General features: G+C 38.9%; 1 protein-coding gene across 24 annotated transcripts in view; it reads left to right on the top strand.

The window, feature by feature from the left end:
* The first annotated feature begins 139 nt into the window (after positions 1–139).
* METTL25 (methyltransferase like 25) overlaps positions 140–14948 on the top strand; it is a 147496-nt gene continuing 132687 nt past the window's right edge. For all 24 annotated transcript variants that reach the window (XR_010321792.1, XR_010321790.1, XR_002787969.2 and 21 more), the window contains exon 1: positions 140–392. Coding sequence is in view for 13 of the 24 variants with exons in the window: in XM_003405236.4 (XP_003405284.2) it covers positions 140–392 (253 nt within the window). In the remaining 11 variants the exon portion in view is untranslated. The remainder of the gene's footprint in view (positions 393–14948) is intronic.

The raw sequence follows: 14948 nt of genomic DNA, 5'->3' as shown, positions 1-14948 counted from the left end.
TACGTCATCAAGCCGAAGCAATCAATCGCCCAGCTAGAGTCCCTCTCGGAGTTCAACTTATACGGCCTGTGCCACATGGTGCCGAGCCATCGCCTCACAGCCAGGTTTGCGCCACCTACAGCCCCGCAGGGTGAGCGTCATGGCGGCTTCTTGCCCGCTCCCGGCGACCCCGGATCTGTCCACGCTGCGTGCCAAGTTGCAGGGGCTGTTGCGGTTCTTGAAGGATGCCCTGCCCATTTCCAATGCGCATACAGTAGACTTCTACGCGGAGTCTCTGTGGGAGCAGCTGGTCGACTTGCCCCCGGAAACAGTGTTGGCTGTGCTGAGGAGGTCGGCGGCGGAGGCCTGGCCCCCTGAGGCGCGCCCCCTGGGGGAAACGGAGGGGGAATCAGGTGAGCAGCGTTGTGAGAGAGCAGGCATGGAGGCGGAGAGGATCCCGCCCTGCGAGGCGCGTCCCCTAGTGGAAGCTGAGAGGAATCGCGTTAGCGGAGGAGCGGGGTCTGAAGTCCCTCGGTTCTCTTGCTACAGGAGCGCTTTTCCGGGATTTTTCTGGGGGTGATTTTGTATTTCCAGAATTTAAAAAGAAAAAGACAGGGCAGGGAGGTTCCTTTAGTAATTCAACAGTGTTTTGACTGGAGAGCAACAGGGAAAACAGTTCTTTCAGAGAGTTTAGAGATTCTAGGTGGAAACACGTTAGAAGATAAATCAACAGTTAACGAAATGAAAAAGATAATTTCAGATAGTGATTTAACGGCCAAGAGGAAAGTAAAACAGTATAATGTGATAGTGTGTGAGGAGGCGGCTTTAACGTGGGCTGCTTAAACTCCAGCCTGCAATGAGCCACAGGGAAGGATTTCAAGCCGAGGGGACAGCTGAGGTTCTCAGGTACAAAGGAACAGGGCTGCTTGCAGTTCAGGAAGAAAGAGGAGTGGTTATGAAGGCAGGCGCTGGCTGAATCCTGCAGAACACGCGAGCCTTGGAAGGAGTTTGGATTTTACGTGTGATGGAAAACAGTTGGAGCCATTTAGGCAACAGAGTAACCTAATCTAATTTGCCCTTTTAAAAGATAACTGTTAGTTATTTGAATAGATTAATGGGGCAAAAGCATAAACTGGGAGGCCAGTTAGGAAACTAGTAGCGCAGGAAAGACATGATTTTTGTCTTGGAGTAGGATGGTAGGAATGAAGATTTGAAATATTTACTAATTCATTTAACAACTACTTATAAAGTATCTACTATGTGCCATGAAAGGAGCCCTGGTGGTGCAGTGCTTACGCACTAAGCTGCTAACCAGAAAGGTGGATGGTTCGAACTTACCAGCTACTACTTGTGAGTTTGGCAGTTTGCTTCCATGAGAGATTAAAGCCTTGGAAACCGTGTGGAGCATTTCTGCTCTTTTCTGTAGGATCACTATAAGTTGGGATCGCCTTGACAGCAGCGGGTTTGGGTTTTTTAACGTGCCACAAATGGCTCTGGCCTTTCCTGCCCTTGAGAAATTTAGATTCTATAGGGGAACATATCTTGGAAGCACGCTTATGAGAGGACACCAGCAGGCCCCTGGAATTTCTCCTCCTTTGCTTCCAGGCCTTTCTAGCCTTGCAGTTGTCAGTGAACTTTATTCATTGATTATTGCCTGAGTGTGATGCTTCTCTACCAGAAGGGCTGTGAATAATAGCACCTAGTAAATATTGGTTGATGTGAAGTCATTGTTTATTGTTGAAAAGCTATATACCTCTTGAACTTGCTCTCATAAATCCAGTACTTAGGATAACATGGCAACAGAGCTTCGAACCAGTTCAGTCACAGCCAACGAAGTGAAACCAGAACAGACCCAAATTTTTAAGTTTTGGTCATCTGGAACGATGACCGGAATGGGAAAAACTATGAGTTAAAGCCCTGGAATGAGAGACTCGGAAGAGGTATAGTGAGCCCTTTCAGGAGCCTGATGAGTGAGACTGGCTTATTGGCAGGACTGTGGACAGGGACATGCATTCAAAGTCGAGCAGTCAGCTCCATCTTCGATCAGGGCACTGCTGTTTCTGACTACTCAAAACCTAGCAGGCAAGAGATTTGGTTGCTCTGCAGTGTGTACGCCGCCCTTGTTTTCTAACAGGGCGATTAGGTTTCTAGCAGGGCTTTGATCTGTAATTTTTCCCATTCTGGTTATCATTCCAGTTCACTGTAATTTTAAAAATTCAGGCCTGTTCAGTTTTGCTTCCTTGGCCATAACTGAACCAGGAAGAACCGATTGAAAGCACTGCATAGCAACTTAAACTCCAAAAGAGCAGGGTCAACGGATGTACAGGTACCCCCCTACTTAAAACATATTTGAGTTTCGACAAGCTGCACTTACGACCGTCCCTTTTTGTTGTTGTTGTTGTTCATCTTATCGTTAGTAATACATAGTACAGTGCATAATTTGCTGATGTTATCGTTCTCAGATGTTCACTCACAGATGTTCAATTTTGTGATTTATCGTTCAAAACACTACCATATAGCAGGCTATGGCCTGTTGTACGGTGAAGTTGGTGTCAGTGTACAGGTAGTCCCTGACTTATGATGTGTCTGAGTTATGCACTTAACGACCATCTTTTTTTTTTTTTTTTTTTTTTGTACATCTTAATAATGGAAACCCTGGTGGTGTAGTGGTTAAGTGCTACGGCTGCTAACCAAGAGGTTGGCAGTTCAAATCCGCCAGGTGCTCCTTGGAAACTCTATGGGGCAGTTCTACTCTGTCCTATAGGGTCTCTATGAGTCAGAATCGACTCGATGGCAGTGGGTTTGGATGATTAGTAATATATGTACCATGTTGCAGCACATGATTTGCTGATGTAATGTTTCCAATCTCCAAAGACCAGGATTGGATTTATAAGAGATACTGATAATAAGAGGCAATAATAATGAAAAGTAAAAAAATGAGGTATTTAACTTACATCAGAACTGACTTACAAAGTAATCATTGGAACGGAACTCTGTCATAAGTTGAAGACTCCCTGTATTCCCAGAACCTAGTAAAATCCGTGGCATGCATGAAGTGCTAACGGTTATTTGTTTAATGAATTAATGACTCAGTAGCTTACCAAACAAACTATAAAGTATGAAGCCCAAGACTTCCGTTTGGATTTAACTTGGTCTTCATAAAATGGGGAATTAGATTGCTGTATATAATTTTATAATAGCATTAGTTGATATTTAGTATGTACCAGGTATTGTACCAAGGATTTTTATACGTATTTTCTCTTGTAATCTTTATATCAGCCTTGCAAAATGGTATAACATACTAGTAGTAGTGTCTGAACTTGTTTAGATTCCTTAGGGATAAGAACTAGGATCAGCCCAAAGCTGATTGCTATGAGGCGTAGGTTAGACTGCTTCCACTTTCCAACTTCTTTACCATTTCTGACACCAGCCACCACCATCCCCAACCCCAGGCCTCTCTACTTCTCTTCTGGGTTCAATAATTTGTTGCAGTGACCACATGGAACTCACAGACCATTCTTACAGTTAAATGGTTTATTAGGGAATTAACAGATACAATTCAGAATCAGGATCAGGGAGCATGTAGGCAAAGTCTGGAAGGCTTTCCCAAAGTAGAGAGCACATCCCTTCCTTCTTCATTGCAGGACAACTCTCTTGGCTCCCTTTGGCCATGCAAACAAGCAGGCTGTTCTCTCTGCCATGCATTCCCCCACTTGGTCATGCAGGCCTCTCAGTGCAGTCAGGACAGGCCTCCTTTTGGTCTCCTCAGGACAGAACTCCTCTTGGCTGTGCATGCCCCCTCTGAGCCGTGCAGGCCTCTCTGCCTTTGACGTTCCCGCCATCGTCCTCTCCACTGCTAACTGACCCAGCTCGTAGCCACTGTAGCATCTTGCTCTGCTCTCTTAGCTGCATTCCTAGCAGCAAGTTTCTAACATCACCGATTCTGCCTAAGGGCCCCTTCGCTGTGTCTCTTGCTGCCTTCACTGTTACAGCCCTTGATCTGTGTTACAGCTTTTTTAGGAGACTCCTCGCTTCCTCTCTCTGTGTTGCTTCAGTGTTCTCATGTCTCTCACGTTTTCTCCTTTCTGAAGCCCCTGTGGCATGGCTGCTTACATACACAAACTCCTTGTCCGTTTCATGGCATGGCTGTCCCAGCAGGGCCACAAACTGACCAATCCCTCTTGGTGGACCACAGTCACTTTGTTTACATTGTTTATAGTTACTTTATTTGCATAGTCCACAGTCACTTCATTTGCATAGTATATTGACCAATCCCTGCAAGGTGCTATCACAAGGCAGGCTGCAGCCCAGGGCCAGGCAAAAAGTGTCAGATCATCAGTGCTTACAGGTTGCCCAGAAAATGTCAATCAACCTGAACAAAAGTATCAAACACTCTAGGGTATAAAATTATGGCAAAGGTAACTCCTCAGGGTTTGGGGCGGGGGGAACTCTTAAGCTATTTTTCCAAAGAACCAAGGCAAAAGGCCACATAAAGGAACTCATTTCACCACAGATAAGTTCTGTTATCCAAAATTTTTTAAATTAGGACTTGAGGATTAATTTGCCAGGAGCACAGCTTGTAATGGAAGAGCCAAAGTGAAGACTCTATAGTCTGATCTCTTCACCGCCATGATAAAAGTCTACTCTAAATGATTTAGGAATATGTTACCAAGACCATATATTGCCAAAATCATTATTTTTTTTATGACAATAATATATTCTTTGTTTATTTTGTTATTGACTATTTCACCCCTTTGAGAATGTAAGAATTGTTGTCTGCTGTATCTCTAATGCCTAAAAGAATGCCTGGTCAGCGTTGTTGTTGTTGTTAGGTGCCTTCGAGTCGGTTCCGACTCATAGCGACCCTATGCACAACAGAACGAAACACTGCTGGGTCCTGCGCAATCCTTACAATCGTTGTTATGCTTGAGCCCGTTGTTGCAGCCACTGTGTCAATCCACCTCGTTAAGGATTTTCCTCTTTTCTGCTGACCCTGTACTTTGCCAAGCATGATGTCCTTCTCCAGAGACTGATCCCTCTTGATAACGTGTCCGAAATATGTAAGACGCAGCCTTGCCATCCTTGCTTCTAAGGAGCATTCTGGTTGTACTTCTTCCAAGACAGATTTATTCGTTCTTCTGGCAGTCCATGGCATATTCAGTATTCTTCGCCACCATGACAATTCAAAGGCATCAATTCTTCTTTGGTCTTCCTTATTCATTGTCCAGCTTTCATGGTCAGAGTATGTGGTTAATAAATATTGTTGAATAAGTATATGAATGAATGAATGACACCACTTATTTGTTCTCTTAGGTCAGGAATAAAATGTTAACATCTTTTGGGAAAACCCAATAACTAAATTTGTATCTGTCTAAGGGCAATGAGGAAACCCTGGTGACATAGTGGTTATGTGCTATGGCTGCTAACCAAAGGGTCAGCAGTTTGAACCCACTAGGCACTCCTTGGAAACTCTGTGGGGCAATTCTACTCTGTCCCATAGTGTCGCTGTGAGTCAGAATTGACTAGAAGGCACTGGGTTTGGTTTGATTTGGTTTTTTTTTGAAGGGCAATGAGATCTAGACTAGATGTTCACCTTTGAAATGCCTCTGGCCTGCAAACTTTGTGTGTTTTTCTATAAAATACTCAATTATACAAATGGTCTGCTCCCTTTAGTACTGAAAGAATAGTTTTTTTGTAATCTTTGCTTATAAGGAATCTTAATTTTTGTTTATGTAAAGACAGATGGCATTTTTCATCATCACTACATTTCCAGAGAAAAGCATTGGAATCTTTTGATCAGATTTTTATTGTATTAAAAACTGTTAGCTATTATGTGCAGTATAACTTAGCAATTAAATCGGTAGGCTTTGGAGTATACAGAGTTCAAATTCCAATTCTACTACTTACCAGCTCTGTGACCTTGGGGAATTTAATTTATTCATTCAATCAGCAAACATTTTCTGAGTGTTTGCTATGTGCCAGGCATTTTTCCAAGCAAAAACTCTGCCTGAATCCCTGGACAACCTAGAGAATCAACTATACATGCATAAGAGACTCCAGAGAGCCCAGCAGAAATCCTAGCAGAAACTTCAGGGGTGGGGAATAAGCCCTTGAAAGGCAGCACACCACCTGGTGAGATTTGCAAGTTTGCTCCACCTTTGACAGAGTGTGTTACCCAAAGTGCATGCAGTTTGGGCAGCAATAAGCAGAAGCTTACCCTGGTGGCGTAGTCGTTAAATGCTACCGCTGCTAACCAGAGGGTCGGCAGTTCGAACCTGCCAGGCGCTCCTTGGAAACTCTATGGGGCAGTTCTACTCTCTCCTATAGGGTTGCTATGAGTCAGAATCTACTCAACGGTACTGGGTTTGGTTTTGTTTGGTTTAAGCAGAAGCTTTATTGAATTGATGTATCAAAGGACAGAACTCAGGGGTGGCAAGGCACCTGTAATTTTAGTGTGGAGATCCTTAAACAAGGGAACCAGGGAGAGGGGGAGCCTGAAAATCTGACTATAAAATCTACCTATATCTTTGTCCAACTGCTAAACCACGTAGGTGCAGGGATGCCCTCAGAGAGCAGGCTAATAAGGCAGCAACTAAGCAGAGACATCAGCTGCTGCACAGTAATTGGAAGATGGATTTCACACTTTGAATCCAGGCAGGCCAACTTTTTACTAGAACAACAACAACAAAACAATCCTTAGAAAAACAAAATGAATTTCTTACAACATACTATCCACAATTCTACTTTCCAACAAGAAATTACTAGTTGTGCAAAAGAAACAGGAAAGAGTGACTTAGTAAACTGATTCCAAGTGGGCCCTGATGTTGGTTTAAGCAGCTATTATAAATATGTTCAAAGACTTAAAAGAAAATATAGTCCAAAAATTAAAGGATACTCAGTATTAATGAATCTTTAATTATGGCACCTATTTTATGCTTTCGTTAGGTTAAAAAGTGCTCACTGATCGACACATAATAGCATTGATATATAGTGGTAACAACAGTTTATTATAGTAGATCTGCAACGAACTGATACCTCACGGTTTCAGTGGTTAAGGAGTAGTGGCTCAGTTTAACTGGGTGGACCTGGCTGGGGGTCTTCTGGGGTCACACTGAAGGTGTTATTTGGGGCTGCAAGCAACTGAAGGGTTAATTGAGGCTAGAAGATTCACATGCAGGGTGTTTCACTCACACAGGTGGCTAGTTGGTGCTGGCTCCTGGCAGGCGGACTCAGTTTTTTAAAGAATATTTTCTATAAAGAATGTTTTATAAACGTGTTATTCAAGGGACTTCTTTCAAGTTATGGTACTGAACTAGACAGCTGTTATTTCTAGTGTGATCTCTGTTTGTTATGTTTATGATCATTGTTTCTAAGTGATTTAATCCAACTAATAGGCTATTGAACGTAGAAAAAAACCCAATCAGAAACTAGTCTTTCCCTTCCTGAAAATGTAGCACTTTTTTCAGTACTTAACATTCTCAAGTGGGACTGAGAATCAAAAGTAGTTTTGGATCACTTGGCTAAAATATATGTAGAATTGTTTCCAGTTCTCAAATTCTATGAAAATGTAATGATTTAAAGTTTTTATTTCCAGACTTTATTAGTTCCAGTTGAGGGCTGCTTCAGCCTGGACCTTGAGATGGCAGAGCCTATGACCAGTCATTACTGGGCTACCCAAGTTAATAAATGATTGAATTTCCTATATGGTCTGACCCCAGAAATTAACTTTGATTATGAAGATGGCTGAAATAATTTTATGTCAGTTCTCAATTTTAAAAATTTCTTCAAAGAAAGGGAGTATGAGAATGGCTAAATATTAATACTTTCCTTGTGTTTGTCAGCAGAGGGAGCCATTTTTGGGGAAATAATTGATCTGGTTTTAGACATACTGTTTGAGATCACCTGAGATGTTTGGGGGCCACATCCTGTATCCTTCAACCATTCATCTACCACCTTAAGTTTTTAGAATTAGTTAAGATGTTTTATTTGAATACAGTAAATTATCACCGGGCTACAAGCTAAGATAATGAGGACCAGAAGTGATTAAAATGAATTTGACCCTGATGATGTTTGAGAGTGGAGCCCTGGTGGCTCAGTCGTTAAGAACTCGGCTGCTAACCAAAAGGTTGGCAGTTCGAATCCACCAGCCCCCCCTTGGAAACCCCATGGAGCAGTTCTAACTCTGTCCTGTAGGGTCGCCATGAGTCAGAATCGACTCTACAGCAACTGGTTTGGTTCGGTTTTTATGGGATGTTTGAGAGGAAAGGATGGTCAGTCCTTGAGAATCTCTTCTGTGACTTCTGCAAGATCAGTATTCTGAAAAACTTCACTGTGGGCAGTGACAAGAGTTAAGGATAGGTCACTAGTATCTAAGCCTTATGATCTCTGTGTGCCTGATTATTTTTATATCCTTATTTATTTTTGCAAAAATTACTTAGCGTTTTCTCAGTATGAAAGTGTCTTAAGTGTTGTGGGTGAATACTGTGTGGGCTAGGTTTTGTCTCTGCCTTCAAAGAACTTATATTCCAACTGGGGAGAAAAGAGATAGTCCTCAATAATTGTAGTACAGGACAGAATTAAAAGATGAAAGAACAATCAATTTCTAAGCAGAATTTTGTTCTACTTTCTTCCCATTAATGTGGTCTGAGAGATTAATATACACTTACTAGACTTTAAGGTGGTATATGAAAATCCAACCTCTGAGCATTGACCAAGAAAATGATTCCCCATCTTTATTTCTTTGTATTATTTAATTTCCAACTATGTGACAGTGTTTTTATTCAAAACTAGTTGATCTCATTTTCCAAATAAAAGTTTTTAAACATTTTTTATCTTTGAAATTAAAAATGTCTAGCTCTCTGTATTTCACTTGTATTGCTTTCATGAGTTAATTTTTATAACTCTAAACAATAATATTTTAGTGTTTTTTTTTTTTTTTCTGGCAAGTCAAGCTGTTCCTTGCTTATGGTTTTATTTTCTTTGTGTTAAGAATTTTTATGTTATTTTAGTGGAAACTAATCTGACACGACAACTTTTTTAATTTAAAAAGTGACAATATATTTGCCATGAAGTCATAATTTCACCACAAATGACTTTATCTTTGTCAATAATTATTTCCCAAAGGTTATTTTATTAGTTTACCGTTCTTAACTGAGGCTGCTCTTTGTGTCTGTTGATTATGAAAGGATTATCCAAACCCAGCAAAGCTGTCCCTCTGTTTGTAACACCTAGGTTTATAAATGTTTTATATTGTTTAATGCTTTGTGATAATAGTATTTCTTACAAAACAGATTTTGAAGTACAATTCCATTATTACCTTAAAATTGTTTTTTTGGGGGGGTGGGAGATTGGTGATTTTTATGGAGCCGTGGTGGTGCAGCAGTTAAGAGCTTGGCTGCTAACCAAAAGCTCAGCAGTTTGAACCTACCAGCTGATCCTTGGGAACCTTATGGGCAGTTCTGCTCTGTCCTATAAGGTCGCTATGAGTCAGAATTGACTCGATGGTGAAGCGTTTGGTTTTGGGACACTTTTAATCTCCCTTGCAAACTATGAGTATAATTTATTTCTGTTTTTTGTTCTTCTCAATTTTCCTTTTTCATCTAAAATATGCATTTCTTTTTAAAGTTTTTTTTTTTTTCCCTATAAAAATATCTTAAGTGATTGATTCTTCTTTTGAATCAGGTACTTTCATTTTGTCACTTAGGATATCTCAAGGATGATGCAGAAAGGTAACACCTTGCCCGCATTATAGATTTAAGTTATAGATCATGCAAAATTATTAAAACCACTTACTGTTATTGACATATATTTTGTTGAATAATAAAATGCAACAGACCTGTATCTTTTGGTTCTTGAATTTTGTATATATATATATATACATATATATATAGTAGTTATCTAAAAAACTCACCCAAGTAACAAACTGTGAACATTCAAAGAGGATCTGTTTAAAAGTAAAAATATTAGAAAGAAAAAAGTTATCTTTTCAAAGTTAGGTGAAATTTACCAGTTACTGTCAAGTTGATTCTGACTCATGGTGCCCCCATGTATAAAGATAAAATTTATGCTAGGAATCAACAGTTGTCTAAACTATGAAAAAGAATAATCGTGGGTTTCTTAGGTCATCACTACTTAGTTTTCATGTTTTGAATAAAGATAGTGATTCTTAATCTCTTAGATCACAAATCCCAATAAAAGACTGATTCAGAAGAATAGTATAGAGCTTTTCCTCGAAAAAGTCATGTGTGCATTTATATAGACACGGAACTGTATGTCTTAGGTGATTCACAGGCTTCCTCAGCGCTTGGACCTCAAGATAAGAGCTGCTGGTTGAAAGCATTATCAGTGTTATGAAGCTGTTTCAGTTTATCTTGATTTCGACCAACACTTTTGCTTTCTCATTCTTTGATTCTTTTAACTTTTTTTTATTAAGAAATATTTATATATTTTCATCCATTCATTTAACTAATATTTATCAATTACTGAAAATGTCTCCTTGTGAGTACGCACTAGGTTTGAGACTCAGCTGCAGAGCATCAGACCAGTATCTCTAGGCTGACACCAGTGAGAATTACTGAAAGTTAATTACTTTCTCTTGATCACTGAAAACCAAAATTGGGAGATTTAAACTGTTTAGGTTGGCATTTTATTTGTTTATGCTCTGTACAGCGGCCTTCTTGAATAACGATCCCTAAAGAATAAAATTTACACAGTTTTTACGGGCTATAAATGTTATTACAAAAATTGAGCAGGTGAAGAATAAGGTCTGGTGGAGGTAAGATACCCCCCCCTGCAAAAAAAAAACCAATTGTCTTTGAGTCATTCCAACTCAGAGCAACCATGTAGGACGTGTGGTAGGAGCTAGATAGAGGAGTCCCTGGGTGTTACAAACAATTAAGTGCTCAACTATTGGCCAAAGCATTGGTGGTTTGAACCCACCCAGAGGTGCCTGGGGAGAGATGCTTGGTGATCTACTTCCAAAAGGGTCACGGCCTTGAAAACCCTATGGAGCAGTTCTGCACACATGGGGTTGCCATGAATTGGAATTGATTGACAGCAACTAATAATAACAGGTAAAGTTTATATTTAATGCAAATTCCTTTTTCTCATTCATTTTATCTGCAAATGATTATAACTGAATTCAGTTAAGAGATAATGGAATACACATCTATTTGTATTAATTTTGAAATCTAAGTAAATTAAGCTTAGTGTAACAAGGGCAGATGAAATTGAACTCCAATTAATGAAATGCAGAATGAAAGGAAAAGTATGTTAAGAGAAAGGTACGGTTTAGTTTTAATCTTTCAGAAGCCCTTATTCAATTACACTTATTTTTACTGTTTTTCCTGGACCGTAATCCTTTATGTGCCTTGCTTCAATAATAAACAAACTGAAAAGCCTTTATTATTCTTGGAAGCCTGGAAGTCTAGGCCCAGGTCAACATATAGAAAAGAAATACTGGTCTTCTTAGTAAGAGATCCATGGCAGCATTAGTTACTACCACCATTGTAGTGACATTGTAGTGATATTGTTGAGACAGTTTGGGATGACAGAACCTACAGAGTTACTTAGAAACGGCAATTGAAATAGAAAGTGAGATGTCTTTGGTAGGAACAAGAAAACAGACTGATTTCAGTGCACTTACTGTGGTGAAATAGGTTCCTTTTGAAAGTATGCTTTATAATTATAACATCATTTTTTAAAGTGTTATAGTCTGAAATTTATTTGTATTTTGCTAACAAAATCACATTTTGTGTATTAAATTTAAATTTACTCAGAAAATATTTACAAGTTTTTAATTTACTCTTAAATACTTCTAACTTTAGATGGAGAGCAAAGTTATTGAATTGCTAGAAATTTACTGTATCTAGGTTTTGTTAATTTTTGAAAATAGGAAATTAAAATATTATCATAAAGCAAACTTGAAATTCTACTCCAGGTTTTCTAAGGCCTACTGAAGATTGCTACAGCTGCTAACCAAGAGGTTGGCAGTTCATATCCGCTAGGCGCTCCTTGGAAACTCTATGGGTCAGTTCTTCTCTGTCCTATAGGGTCGCTATGAGTCGGAATCAACTCGACGGCAGTATTGGGTTTTTGGTTTAGTCAAGATTAAAATGAATCTACCAAATTTCACATTAAATTCAGTAAGTAGTATCGTTAGTAAAGTTCTCTTCTATACTTCAAAGCTGATTCTTCTACATGGTGCCCCAGTGTTAACCACTAGGCTCCCAAACACTTGCCTTAGTCCTACTAAGTGCAAAGTCCTACAAAGTCCTACAAGTGCAAAGACCCGTGTAAGACTATCTCATGAGATGAGTAGCAGTAGAACTGTAACTGGGATTGCCCAGTGCCTTTGGGTCCACATAGAACTTTTGTTATCAATGTTCTTTGTAAATGGTAAGACACCATATCCATTTTAATCAGATTCTGTTACTACCTTGTACATAATAAGCACCTCCTGATTTATTTATTTTTATCAATTTTGTTTTGTTTTTTATGTAGCAAATTGGCTGTTGGACTTCCTTGTTGCTTCTCAAGTTGCAGTTCACTCATTCTTAGTGTGCCTTCATTGTAATGATGGAGGCCTTGCACCCAAGATTCAGAGCCCAAACTTCTTTTCTCCCAGTGAACTCCATATTTAGTAATTGAGTGTTTGCATTAGTCTTTGTTTCAAATTTTCTTCTAGAAATATGTATGGCATTCAGGGCTTAAGTATTTTCTATTCCATATTCCAGCAAAGTCCCAAATATTAGGAAACTCAGTTACTTCGTTTGGACTTCATGGCTTGAGGGTTGCCTGTTATGTTCTAGGTGCACACACGTGCTTGCTGTGTTTTTTTCTGTAGGTATATTGTATATATGATAATTAAATATATATGTATATATAATATATGATCAATACGTATTATATACTCATATATATACATGTGTATGTAGTATGTGTGCATGTGTTCCTTAAAATAATACTATGAAGTAGGTATTTTCTCCCATTTTATTGATAAAGAAGTCTTGGAGTAGGTAAGCAAATTGTCCTTGGCCACAAGGATAGACATTCTGAGAACCAGAATCCAAACCCTAGTTCCTTCTGCCCATGCTTGCCCACTGATTTACTCATTCACTCACTGAGTGCCTATTATGTATACTCAGTGGATAAATGAGTAAGGCATTTTTCTAGGTTCTGAGGATGCAGCAGTGAATAAAAGCCTTTGTCCTCTTGGATGTCACATATATTAGTTGATGATCAGTGCTATAAAAAATTAATAAAGGATTGGAGGGGGACGAGAGTTAAATAGGATTATCAGAGAAGGTTTTTCTAAAATGATGACATTTGAGCAAAGACCTGAAAGAAGTGAGAGGGTAAGCCATGAGAATACATGGGGAAGATAGTTTCAGGCAACAGGAGAAACAAGTGCAAAGGCCTGTGTAAGCTTATCTCATGAGGTGAGTAGCAGTCGAACTGTAACTGTGGATAGCCCAGTGCCTTTGGACCCGTATAGAACATTTGTTATCAACGTTCTCTGTAAATGGTAAGACACCGTATCCGACAGATGAATCTCAAGTTGTAACAAATGCACTTCAATCAGATTCTATCACCTGGCACATAAGAGGCACCTCCTGATTTATTTTTATCAAGTTTGTTTTCTTTTTTTATTTAACAAAGTAAAGCCACATTTCTATTTATATATTTTGTGTTGCCTTTAAATTAAACTATGATAAGGGTCTGTTAGAGTTAAAATACTGTAGATTTTCTATTTTTGTATTTAATTTCATTTTTTAATAAATAACTTAGTTAAATGCAAAAGTGCTTTTGGAATGGTTAAATGTACTTTATATACGCAATGTCAACGTTAGTGCTATTCTTGGCACAGTAAGGACATGCATGTGAATCCTTTGTTAATTATATCTTATTCTTTCCAAGAGAATGGTTTACATGTTGAAATAACATTTCATCATTTCATATGCAGCCATAAATTAAGCTAGAGTAGCTTAGGCAAATAGCTTATTAGCCCATAGTTGGGTGATATAAATTGATATAGATATTTTAAAAAGCAACAGTATATAGTCAGTTTGCTTTTTTAGGCAGGTTAAAGGATTATGGATATATGCAAACATTCATAAAATTTAACTCATCCCATCTTTCATTTTCAAAGTTCATTAAGGCAGGCTTTAACTTTTGTTGGACTTCTACTAAACAAATATAAAAGACTGAAACATAAAGTCAAGTGTTGTGGGAACCAAAGTCTTAAAATCTGTAATTAAATTTGTATTATAATACAAGTAAATTTCCATTTTAGAAAACTTGTTCAAGTCAACTCAACCGACATTTATTGTGCATTTTGCAGTGGGAGTCTAGATAAGGAAAGAACCAACTATGAATCTATTCCAGTAGCACTGGTAAGAGTTAATAAGGTTTGAACCACAGCAGTGATGGAGGTGCAGTGGGGGAGTCCAAATGAAAGACATTTTGACATTGGGATTGATGGATGGCTATATGTGCAGATTGAGGGCACAAGGATCATTTAAGATAATGTAAAGGTTTTTAACTTTGGCAGTGGGTGAGTGATGAAGTCATTAAAGATAGGAAATAGGAGAAGAGAAAGGTTTCAACAGAATGAGAACATTCGGTTCAGTTTTGAACCTTTTGAATTGGAGACATGTGGGACATTCATGTGGAAGTGAATACAAAATGTTTCTATGTCCTTGTGAAGATCTTTATTGTGAGGTTACTGTTACCCTCTTTTGAAGAAATGCTGGGCCATGGGACAGTTCTAGGCTGCGATAGTAGTTGTGACCTTTCTCCTAACCCCTGTAACACAGTTAAACCTCAAAATTTCTCACATGGTTACATTTTATCTCATGGTGTGTTCTAAGGTACTCTTGTCTCACTGTGGGTTATAAACATTAGAGGTGGGATGAGGTTTTATGCTTCTTTAACAGTGCTAATCAACTTTGCTGCGATGGGTTTGGTTT

This window comes from Loxodonta africana, chromosome 4 (assembly GCF_030014295.1).
Source record: "Loxodonta africana isolate mLoxAfr1 chromosome 4, mLoxAfr1.hap2, whole genome shotgun sequence".
NCBI classification, from domain to species: Eukaryota; Metazoa; Chordata; class Mammalia; order Proboscidea; family Elephantidae; genus Loxodonta; species Loxodonta africana.
Note: the sequence above shows the minus strand (reverse complement) of the source record. Positions and strands in the feature narration are given on the sequence as shown.